This window comes from Schistosoma haematobium, chromosome 2 (assembly GCF_000699445.3).
Source record: "Schistosoma haematobium chromosome 2, whole genome shotgun sequence".
NCBI lineage: Eukaryota > Metazoa > Platyhelminthes > Trematoda > Strigeidida > Schistosomatidae > Schistosoma > Schistosoma haematobium.
Genome location: NC_067197.1, coordinates 18,339,780 through 18,352,816, shown reverse-complemented (window position 1 = coordinate 18,352,816; position 13,037 = coordinate 18,339,780). Strand labels below are relative to the sequence as shown.

The 13,037-nt window shown below is 33.1% G+C and overlaps 1 protein-coding gene across 1 annotated transcript; it reads left to right on the top strand.

The window, feature by feature from the left end:
- MS3_00010774 (uncharacterized protein) lies at positions 1–12,475 on the top strand (the record flags this gene model as incomplete). The annotated part of the gene is made up of 6 exons (XM_051219175.1): positions 1–24; positions 446–692; positions 3,268–3,419; positions 6,636–7,078; positions 9,506–9,543; positions 12,462–12,475. The coding sequence occupies 6 exons, from the start codon at positions 1–3 to the stop codon at positions 12,473–12,475; spliced, it is 918 nt and encodes a 305-aa protein (XP_051067695.1).
- Between the last annotated feature and the right edge of the window lie 562 nt (positions 12,476–13,037).

Here is a 13,037-nt window from a genome sequence, read left to right as displayed (position 1 = left end):
ATGTGTAACGAAACATTTAATTTCGTAAGTGGTGCTAATTGTTTTCAAGAAGCATCTTTCACTCAGAGTTTCTAAGCCAAACAACTTATTATCCTAGACAAAAACATCATCAACGACTTAATTAGGGCTAGATACTTTATGTATGTTGCTAAATTATATGAATTTCAGTTTACCAAAGTATTTTTTCCTCGAACATGAACCACACTGGTGCACACCAACTGGCACAAAATTGAAGAGTTCAGCTTCTTGTCAATATCTTACAATTATTCTAGCTTGATGAATTTATAAACTTAGATTTTGTCGAGCGAAGCTTTTTACAGCAGTGCAGACCTATTTTATGACATATATCTTAATAAGCTACTTTAACTTGATTTCTAAATACTTAAGACAATATCCTTAATATAATAGCCACTTTTGCTCACGTTTTCAATTTATTTCAATAAAGAATGAGCCAGAATTTCAAACAAGACGACATCAAATTAATAAACTACAGAACAATATATTGACATTAAGAACAAGGAAATATTCGGCTAATCAAATTGAAGAAAGAAATACTAAAAGTAATTCAGCTAACAAACGCTTTAACTCAGCTTATTCTGGATTTGATACAGTTTATGGAAATAACAATAGTGATTTCAACGAACCAACTACTGATAGATCAAATAATACTGAGCTAAATGAAAAATTACCAAGTAAGCTTAATTAGAAACACATATTTTAATAAGGCTAAACAAATTGTGCACTATGAGTACTTTAATCAAAAAGCAGAATAAGAGGGGTCCCTAAAATCTCAACTAACTCTATAATAACACATTTTAACCTAATGGAAACAATTCAGTTCAAATCTGTTGATTGCTGACATTCCTGCTAGACATAACTAGGTGTTCTTCTCTGATGTATGGTACGCTTTGAAATTAATTATTTATTTAACAAATTGAATGATACAATTTCTTTGTGACTGTACCTCTGATGGCCTAATTGATTCGTGCATACCTCAAGTCAAGAGATTTATGAATCACTAGTCTTATGGATTCGGAATTTTACATGTGACTGGGTTGTCAGGTCGGGGTCCTCTAATGAACTCGAGATTATTTACAAATAATGGAATTTTTATTCAAGTTAAATGTTGTGTAATTTGAAACTACACAATCAGTATTTGTACAGTAGGATCTAACAATCATTTTGTTTTCTCTTCAGCTATGTTGTAGTATAGTGAACGACAATACAAATGGAGAAAATCAAATGTATTTGAACACAAAATTACAGAATATCTTACTAAAATCTGTTAACCACATAGTTAATACTTAATTTGCAAAATACTAATCAATTGTCACAAACTTGACTGTTCCTTTTGCAAATACCAGTCAATCGTCTCAGACTTTATTGTTCTTTCGTTTCCACACCAATCGTTTTATTGTTCTCGTTATATTTTATTTGATCTTCCTAACCTTCTGCCTCCTAGCATTTCCTTTTCGATTGAGGATACATGCTACTTATATCTGTCGACAGCACTAGCACACACCACAGTAGTACACTTTTCTTTTTATAGAATTTACTGAACAATTTAGAAATCTAGGAATTCATAATTTTTAATCTTTGCTGATATATATATATATATATATATATATATATATATATATATATATATATATATATATATATATATATATATATATATATATATATATATATATATGGTTATTTGTTTTAATCAGCTTTCCATATTACTCTGTTGTTATTTTTAAGTTGTTTTAGAACATTCAACAATGAACATCATGCATAGATAATTATTTTTCTTTTTAATAAAGAAAAATAACTGCTTAGCAACTTAGAATGACATTGAAGGACGGTCGAGGGACGAAAAGCGAATGTCTGGTGCTTTAACCGGGTTGGTGAACACGAAAAGTCCACCTAGGGGAGTCGGAAAACCTTGATTCCAAACCAATGGTGCACATAAGCTACAGTATCCTGAACGAACAAATAGAGTATGAACTGCATCTGCTCACGTTGCTCCACTGCCTTTTGGATCAAACCTTTAGGTCAAAGGCTCAGAGTGTAGCCTCCTAATTAGACTATCTGCTTCGGTTCGGGCACCCGATCAGTATCATAGACCACACATAAATCAAGTGGTTTGTGTGGTGCATATGTATTCGGTGCCCCTTTGTACCAATACTTATGTATGTGACCAGTGGAGCTAATCCGTGTCGGGTAGAGACAGGTATCTACCTCAGTACAATGGAAGTTGGTCGCGCAATTTCGTGGATTGGTTGATGTTAGACATTAACACCATTGGATGCCGGCTCAGTGGTCTAGGTGGTTAAGCGCCTGGCGCGAGACCGATAGGTCCTGGGTTCGAATCTCTCAGGGAGCGGGATCGTAGATGCGCACTGCTGAAGAGTCCCATACTAGGACGAAACGGCTGTCCAGTGCTTCCAGGTTTCCAACGGTGGTCTAACATCAATTGATTCATGATCTCAATCAAAAACTTAACAATCTCCACAACCCCTATACTGATAAATAAATAAACATTGGGAAAAATTTGTTAAAGAGAGAATGTTAAACTGAATAAGATTTGAGCAACAACGATTATCCCTGTAAGATGCAAAAGTAACTCAGCATCAATAATTTTAAAATAATAAGTGGGAATTTTATCAAAAGTTTCATTGTAGTGATACTATTAATTAAAAAATGATTTAAGGTCTGTCCGTAGTCGGAATATAAATCTTCATATTACTTTGAAATTATTCATCTGTAAGACTGAAATACTTAGATAAATTATGTTTAAAATAGACATTATAGTGTATCACAATTCTTTGTAACAATGTATAATGTCTGAAGTCAAAACTGGTTACTAATAATTACTTTATGTTACTTTAATCATTCAGTCACTCAATAGTTACAAAGTATTTACACAATACATATACACAGCCTTGAATGGTCCATTGTATATACTGTAATCTGTCTTCTTAACTGACCTTCAAGTGTTCTACCAACGCCGTGCTTTCGATACACTCAAACTTCTCACTCTGTTTGATAATTGTTGCAACTTCAATGCCACGTTCCTCTATATACGACTTATAGACATTTTTATGAATAGCATCCATTACAATACATCTATGAATAACTATTCAGTTATTCTAAATAATAAGTAGTTTCAGTTTAGCGTTTTATACTGATTATTTTATAATCTGAAGTACATATATTTTCAGATCATGAGTTTTACACCTTCAATTTTAGTAATAAAAGTATTGCTTCTATTCTTTAAAGGTTTCTCCTTGTATGATTGGGAGACAAGTTCTGAAAATATAAGTCTGATTGAAGGCAAATTAAAACGCTGGCATTATGAAGTAGATATGTTATATGATGGAGAAACATCAGTTGGAAATAGAATAAGTTCACTGAAGAGCTGTGAACAAATAGTAAGTGAAAATATATCATTAGATTTTGTGCTTTAGTAGGGAAATAAAACTCCAATAATCTAAACATTCATCACTTACATTATCAATCCATACACAATCTTTATAGATTAGTTGTTTGAAACCACTAAAACGTTTTTCGACAAGGTACTAAAAATATGGACAATGTGACTCTAACTTCATTAAACTTTTGTGCTTAGTCTTTAATTTCAGCTCTTTAATCTTCAATAAAACATAAAGCTTCATCAATTAATTACGTCAATTCGTATAAGTAACAGGAAACAAACCTATATTAATCATAAAAAGTATTGAGAGTCATATCCTACTCAGTTTATACAAGTTACTTCAAATTTCATAATCTATCTAAACCTCTGTCCTAATAATGGTACCAGTGCCAGTGACTAGCTCAAAGTCGAATCCCCGAAGTTATAGTAATATGTTGTAGTCAACGGAATGATATCATGTGGTAAGTGTGATAGATATAACCGATAGCAATGGATAGTGAAAGAACCATTTCCCAAATTGATTTGAGTACAAGGTTCGGATAACCGGTCCTCAGATTACTTACGTACTTACGCCTGTTACTCCTCGTGAAGGAACATAGGCCGCTCACCAGCATGCGCCATCCAACCCTGTCCTGGGCAATCCTTTCGAGCTCCTTCCAGTTGTTATTCATCCTTTCCATATCTGCTTCTATTATCCGACGTAATGTGTTCTTTGGCCTTCCTCTTTTCCGCTTCCCTTCAGGATTCCAAGTTAGGGCTTGTCTCGTGATGCAGTTTGACGATTTGCGTTATGTATGTCCTATCCATTTCAATCTTCTTTTCCTAATTTCCTCTTCAGCTGAAAGCTGGTTTGTTCTCTCCTACAAAAGGCTGTTACTGATGGTATCCGGTCAATGGATGTTGAGTATCTTGCGTATACAGTTATTTATAAATACTTGTACTTTCTTGATTGTGGTTGTTGTAGTTCTCCAAGTTTCTGCTCCATACAGTAGAATTGCCTTGACGTTCGTATCGAAGATTCTCACTTTGATATTGGTTGAAAGTTGTTTTGAGTTCCATATGTTCTTTAATTGTAGGAATGCGACCCTTGCTTTGCCGATCCTCGCCTTTACGTCTGCATCGGATCCTCTTTGTTCATTGATGATGCTTCCCAGGTATGTGAAGGATTCTACATCTTCCAGAGTTTCGCCATCAAGAGTGATTGGATTGCCATTCCGCGCTTTGATTTTGAAGACTTTGGTTTTCCCTTTATGTATGCTGAGGCCTACTGATGCAGAGACTGCTGCTACACTGGCTGTCTTTATCTGCATCTGTTCGTGTGTATGCGATAGGAGGGCTAGAACATCTGCGAAGTCCAAATCTTCTAATTGATTCTGAGCTGTCCATTGTATTCCGTGTTTTCCTTCAGATGTCGAGGTCTTCATAATCCAGTCGACCACCAGAAGAAAGAGGAAGGGAGAGAGTAGACAGCCTTGTCTGTCTCCGGTCCTTACTTGGAATGCATCTGTCAGCTGTCCTCCATGCACGACTTTGCACTGTAGTCCATCATATGAGTTCCGGATAATATTGACAATCTCAGAAACGCCGTAGTGTTGAATATGTTTCCATAACGTCCTCCTATCTACACTGTCAAATGCCTTTTCATAATCAATGAAGTTGATTTACAGATTACTAATCAAAAGTTATCGTGGCATTGGTGAAATCTGAAGAATCGTGCGTTTAGTCATGTTTGACAGTGAATATCTACTTCTTAAGAGTTAGAGACTAGAAAGACACCTTTTCTAGTGTCCACTAATTTTAAAGGGTTTGTCAAATAATTTTATCTCACAATGAAAAAATAACCGAATCTAAAGGACGGTTTCTTACTAAGAGATTGGAAAAATATCAAGGAGTCAAAAATATTCTTAAACGTTGAGATACCTAACCACTATAAATACCAAAATGGAGAATATGCAGGGAAGATCAGTTTCACATGAAGTAGCTAGTAATAATATTGTCCCCAATGACAATGATGGTTTTACAATTAAACCTTAGAGCTCACAGAACGCGAAACTAACAATACTCGATATTCATCAGACAAAAAATGAAGATTTTATATATAGCACACTGCATCACACCATAAATAAGATTCAATCAGGAAATTATTTCAAGGCATTTAATAGTGAACATATCATGTTCTTATGGCATGTAATGAGTTATTGTTTAAATCTTTTGAACTTATTACCAATGTACAAAAGCGAATGAAATGCAAATTACCCTAATATTTGACATATTCCTGAACAAACACCACTCATAAGTCCCAATTTATTTTTAAAATTATAAACAAAACAAACGAGATGCAACATCTAACTATGACCATTCTCAACTGTTTTTGAAAAAATCATTCAGTTAGAAAGTAATTCGGTATATCTTATATTCCTTATGAAGAATGACTATAGACTTATCAACCTCTTTTTGATTTGTTAACAATTGTAATCGTACACTACCAATACAAGAAGGACGAATACAGTCTGTTACACGGTCAAAACAATTAACTAGACCTTATATTTTAAAAATTGAAGCACAATTACTGAATAAACTAGTAACAGTTGGAGCTACTAATGTGGAATGTGTTACTCATACGAACAAATATAAGTAGTATATATCGTGGATTGGAAGTAGGATTCTTACTGATAGAATAGGAAAACGAATAGAAGAGAAAGATAAGCAAAAGTAATTGGAATAAAAACGGGCATGAAAGATGGACAGGGTTTGTAAGAGACAGTTGAAGGAAGATATGCAAATGGTGTATTCAATGTATTGTTTTCATATTTTTCCAGGCGCATGCATTCAAAAAAGTTACGCTGATATTCACTTTGCGTAAACAGGAAACTTCTAGTTGATCAAGCTACTTGAAACTAGAACATAAGAATATTCCGTGATAGGTCTACTTAATCCAATAAATATATATCTGTTAACAGAACATAACATCTATGTGTATTTGATGGAGAAAACAATTAGAACAGATTAGACTCTCTTGATGCATTATTATTATTATAGCGTTTTACAGATCTGTTGATTTGTAAACTGCATAAAATGAGCTTTCTTTTCAACCAACTTATAACGTTCACTGTCTTTAGAGTTATTATCTAAATTCTTGCATTCATAAAAAACCAGTTGTATGTGCAGTATAAATAGTGAATACAAGTTATACTATGTTTTTCTTCATTTCCAGAATCTAATCAAACAACTTCTGCCTGGCAGACAAATCTTCATTAGAACAATCGACCATAACAACGTAATCGGTGCATCAGGTCTTTTAGAAACAAATCAATTTCAAGCAGATAACACTATGCATGACTCATGCAAATCTGTTCGTTTCGAAAGTAGTAAGCGCAAAATTGATCCAAGTGAAGTTTCCATAAATCAAGACGATGATTTAATGAGTTCAAATTTGGGACAAGTTAAAATAACTACTTTAAATGTTGTCAATACTACTGATGATCAGCTAGTAGTAGATGAAGCAGGAGAAGAGTATGAATTTAAAATAGAGGTAGATAAAAGTGAAGCTTTTGAAAATACAGATGAAAAGAACCAAAATCTTACAAATGAAGTCAAATTAATTCTTGATAGAATCCGTCCAGTTTCATCAACTTATGGTTACATATTAACTAATAGGTACGTTCTATAATAATTTTATCTTAAATTTAATGTAAAAAATATTTTGCCGATTTACTCTTATGAAAAATGTCTTCTTAATTCTTCCTCTTGTATATTACATTTGTTTAAATTATCGTGACTGCTAAATTCTCAAGAGACTGATCAATTGCGGTCCTAAACATCAATGGGAAGATACAAGTACAAACAACACCAAGTGAATTTAAACTCCACCTCATTGCACAAGCAGATGGCTGTCAGGACTCAGTAGCGAAGTGGGTAACGCGATAACATTTGAAGCGAATGGTACTGAGTTTGAATCCTGGAGCGAACATCTCTTTTGGGGTGCGGCTACACCCAGCTGATGAGTCCCAAATAGGACGAAATGCGCGTCCTGGATTCCATTGCTAGCCACTATCCGTCTTTGCTCATCGTGAATGCTGTCAAAATAACGTAATAATTTATTTACTTAATTTTTTCAGTGAAATAAGTTACTTGTTAAGGTGCAAGTATGAAAGTCATCCCAAATGTCTGATTCAAATCTGTTTATCATAAATAAATACTACCTATTATACAATAGAACTGACTGAAATACCTTTGAAAACACCACATAGTCCTAAATCTTTTGTTAATTACTTTATGTTGAATAAACTAGAATACATTACATCCATAGGACTAACTTATCAGGATACTTAGTAGTTTAATTGAAAAAGAGAATAAAACAAATAGCTTCCAGTAATCTAATGTGATCACATCATCATGGGTTTTTTTGACACACTGATTGTTTTATTAACGTATTGTATACTATGTGAAAACAGTGACAGTTTTTATGTAGACCGTTTATATTTTTTCTTTACATCTTTTGCATCTTCTTGGTTTCCAGATAGTGTTAAAGTTTTGGTTGGTTACTTTTTGTATAAATTTGTTACTTAGATGAAATCACTTCTGTTCTTTATATTCTGTGTTACAACTGTTACTGAAGTGTAATTACTTGACATCTGTATATATCTATTTACATCATTTGACAACAAGTCCTGTACAGCTTTTTTTTATTTTGATTTATAACTAACTTCTAGCATTGAGTATACTGGATTTTATTAACTCTGTAATCAAAAATGCTACATGTATTTCATGAATCTGAAGTAGAACCAATAAGAGTTTATCATCTTAACACCTCAAGTTATAGTGGAAATTATCATGCAAGGATTCTGATAACAAAAACTGTTTCCTGTCTTCGAAATATTAAAATGGGTATTAGGTGTAGTGAATTCATGTCTCTAGTTTTACAGCGCTTCCAAAAAGATAACGCTAAACTGAATATACTTCGTAGTTATTAGTCTTTTCCTAATTATTATAAACAGTAATGCGGTTGATTTGACATTCACTAAACAACAGCAATTGCCATAGAAAGTGATATCGAGGAGATTTTGTGTATATATGTTATATCCCGATAAGAATAATGAATGGTAATTCTTGGGATCCATTTATGAATCAATACTATGAGTATATTTTTATCGTATAATTGTTATGTAACTAAACTGTTCATATTCATGTCCCTCTTGTTATGAGTTTTATTTTGACCTATGAACTATTATTATACGATTTACCGTTCTTGAGTTATGGCCTGTCTATTAATTACTATCTCCCTCATTCACAGCCACTTTTGGCCAAATATTGTACAAATGTTATTTTCTATTTTATGGTACATTGTGGTCAGTTTGATTGGTATATAAACCCCGTATGTTTGAAATAAATAATTCATATTGCAGAGGCTGGGATTGGTGTTCTGGACTTAGCTGGCTGGGCTAGAGAGGGAGCGAGGCCAATCAGGACTCTAGGTTGCTCGCACGTGTTTATGCGTCTCTGATTCGATCGATAATTCACTGCTCTCTAATAGGCGGTATCATTGCGTTATCCAATAAACAGGGCACACAGGTTCACGAGTTATAACAATATAAAAGTGCAGTTATCATTAAAAGTACGTCATTTGTATTACCACAATGAAATAAGAGTTGTTTCGTTATTTTTAAGTTTGTGTTGTTTTGATAAATTACTGGAATGACTACTTGTTAGGACTATGGAAAAATATCTACACGTTACTTGTTGTAATGTAACAAGAATGATATGGCTTGATGTAGAGAAACCTCAAGAGTGAAGATTAATTTATACACCAACAACAGATTCACTACAGCTTTTACCACTGATCAAAACTAGATCAAAAATATAACAATTTATGCATCATTTACTTATCTGGACAACGGTCAGATTTAAATACCCTAAGATATGTAGTGCTTTACAGGAAAGAAATCAATAACTTGATGTAAGTGTAAAGTTTACATTATTAGTAGATCAACTGTTTTAACTGAATTACTAAGTTTTATATTTTACTCCCTTCTAACGAAAACTAACTAACACTAAGTATATGAATCGATTTTTACACACTTTTAGATCATCTATACCAACAAGAAACATTGAGTCAGCCAGAAGTAAGTAATACATCGTTTCTAAACTCTATATCTCAGTTCATGCATCAGTCATTTGGTTATAAACGATGTAGAATTAAAACAAATGTGTATTAGTCCAGTTTGTCGTACATCATATTTGTACCCCAAATTTAATAAAGGTTGTTGCCAACGTTTACATAGAGGCAATCCAGTCATGATAGGCATGTGGAAACAAGGACTGATTCATCGCATTCCTTAATATCAAAAACGAGAAACTATGAGCCCTCACTAATACTTCTATACTCGTTGAACAAGTTACTGAGTGTTCAGATATAGTAACTTATTAGGCAACAGTTAAGTGTCTAGAATACAAAAATTATTGGGTTCGAGTCTCAGTATGAAAATCAACGGCGGGATGCAGGCACATCCGGCTTATGATTCTTAAACAGGATAATATGTATATTCTTGATTTCACCGCTAGTCAAAATTAACATAAGATGTAAAACTGTCAAAACATGCAAAACATAATCTTAAAGAAATAAACAAAAGTAGAGGACGACCTTAGGACTTATCCTATTTGTGTATTAAGAACAATAACTTGATTTCAATAATTCTTCAACGGTTCATAGTCAAGCGATATCGGTGAGTGTGACCTTAAAGAGAGAGAAAACAATATTTATAGAATACAAAGAATTCATTTTATTTCGTTGATTTCTTCCCAGTTACATGTAATTTAGTGAGTTTATTTTGCTTGAATTATTATCCAATGTGAAAACTGAGCAACAAATCATTTATCAGGAACTGGTATATTGTTCTCAAGGTAAACATTGTAATGAGGTTTCAACAGTTGAAGTAGTTGAAGTTATAGTTATAGAATGTTGAAAATAACTTTATGATTTAACATAACCGAGCAAATAAGAATATATGGACATAATACGGAAGAAGGAAGTATACTTTGAGTTGGATTCAGTTAATTGTGGCCATTATTAAACAAAATAAAAAATCTGGTGTGTTTGGATTGTTCATGTACGTTGTCAAATTATCTGAAGGTAAACTACTAACTAAAGTATTCAACCACAGATCCTGACTATATAAACTAAACTAGAATATCTGAATCTAATGATGTAAATCAATCTATCAGTCATTGATTCAACCAGTATTTTTCTAGTAAAGAGTTGAAGTACCTAGTTGGCAAACTCTTTCGTGAAAGATATAGCTAAAATATTTCTTCGTCCGCGGAGCAATACGCCGCTCTCAGGACAAAGAATATAATTCCAGACGAATACCAGTATATTTTTCTATGCTCCAGAACTAATCAGTTAGTACAAAATCAATCAAACCTAACGTTTTGGAAACGGTTTCAGTCAAAACGATTCCCCTAGGATTATCACAAGAGAAATTTAGTCCTAAACTAGGACAATGAGTGGTTGTGACCAGTTTGATGGAGTTGAACTAACTTACACACTTCACTTAATATCTAATTCAGTCTTAGTGGTGATGCTAGCTCATCTTCTTCAGTGACTGGTGGAATTAATCTCACGGCTTCACCTGTCCCTTGTTCCTTCAACTCATTTATAGTCACTCAGTCTGACAGGGAATTACGTTCTTATCTTCTTCAGAAATAACCTCACGAACAGTCAACCTTTTATCATTTATAATTTGATGGATCTGAGAAAATTGTTTTCCATTGCCCTCTATGATTACATTTTCTATCTCTTGTCTTTATTCCCCATCACTACTTGTGATGGCTTCACAAACTTCTTTCAGTCAGCAATGAAGTTACCCTTGATCCTCATTGTGATTGGTAATTTCTAGAACGAGTCCTTCAAAAGACTGACATGAATTATGATGGTTAATTTTAATATTGAAATATACCTGAAACTACTAATAAGACAATTATTTTGTTAATGAAATCATATTGTGACATGTATTTTTACTTTCAACATTTGGTTTACTTGAAATATTATAGAACGTATGCTATGTGCACTGACAAAAACACTGTTAATAAAGCTTCCCTAGGTAAAAAAAATCGTGTCCCAGAGACTTCGGAATCTGACTGAGTGGAATAATCGTACCGTGTCAGCTGTGAGTTATACATGTGTTATATTCAACTTACTGTGGAGACGTGAGAAGATTAAGGTTAGAACAAAAATATTAATCCAGCACTCACTTATTTCAGTGGTTCTGCAGATAAGATTACTTTGTGAATAAATCTGTTTTTAGGAATAGATTATGATACCACTCTTTAAGCTTGTGTCTGCAGACGATAAATTTTCAGGTGGTAGGTAGGTAATTAGTTCCCTAATTTTTATTATTTTCTGAAGTTTATTAATGAATGGATCCAATCCAATCACTGGTTTAAAAAATTTAAGCACCTTAAAAGTATCCTTAATATTACGATTTTAGATGTGGCTAACAGAAAGTTGTTGGCTTAATTCTTATACCGAATACCTGTCTTTGGATAAATGAAGTAAAAGACTTCGAGCTTCGTGTAGAACATTTCCCATAAAAGAAAGTATATACTGTTGCGGAATTGGTTCTTTCAGCAGTTCCCTTTCAGTAATATGTCTTGAGTTATTAAGTATTATTAACAACCTCTCAAATTAGATTAATAAAAAAAATGACCAGAAATGAGTGTTTGCGGAGATCGTAGTAATTTTAATAGTTGAATTCATGCTTCTATGTAAACGAAACCGAAGGTCCTGAATGCAAGTCCCTCATGTGGGGTCGTGGATGCGCATTGCTCAGAAGTCTCATACTAGGACGAAATGGCCGTCCAGTGCTTCTAGGTTTTCAATGATGGTCTAGTTTACATAGACTCATGAATTCAACTATAATAAAAGAATAATTGAAAATTCCTTACTAGTTAAAATTCATCAAATATCTCAGTAATATCATAAATTGATGTCTGACACAAAATGTCATCATGATCTATTGTTTTTTTTTTATAATCAATGAAGCTAGTAAGACATAAATTATGAATCTGTAAATTTTTGCTACATTCAAATTGACAGCGGATGAAATTAAAGAAAGTGAATTGCGTAAAAGTGCATTGGCTAGTTCTCGTTTAAGTTCAAAGGTAAGAGATTATCAATATTCATTTATTATGCTTAATTTCAAAAAAACTTAACATTCTAAATTGTTTAGTTATTGGTATGGTATACAATGATTAAGCAGAATCATTTTAGCTCTGTGATTTTATTAAGTTGTTTCAAAATAGAACTAAATAGTTGTTCCTTGACTCACAACTTTTCGATTTTTTTCAGATATCAGTTCAGTATACAAGTTATTCTTATAAAATACAGAATGTGTATTACCACAATGCATAACTTCTCATGAAGGTGATGTGAGAGTTCAATTTTTTAGGAGAAAGATTTTATTCATATGTTTCTATCAGTCCAGTAACAATCTTTTTGTTAGGATACAAAATATCTCTACAACTATCATTTTCGATGAAAGTTACTATTTTAATTAATTTATGTTCTTGTTGAAGACTTTTCGTGGTACTGATAGAAGAGTGATGCCTCTGTAGTTCT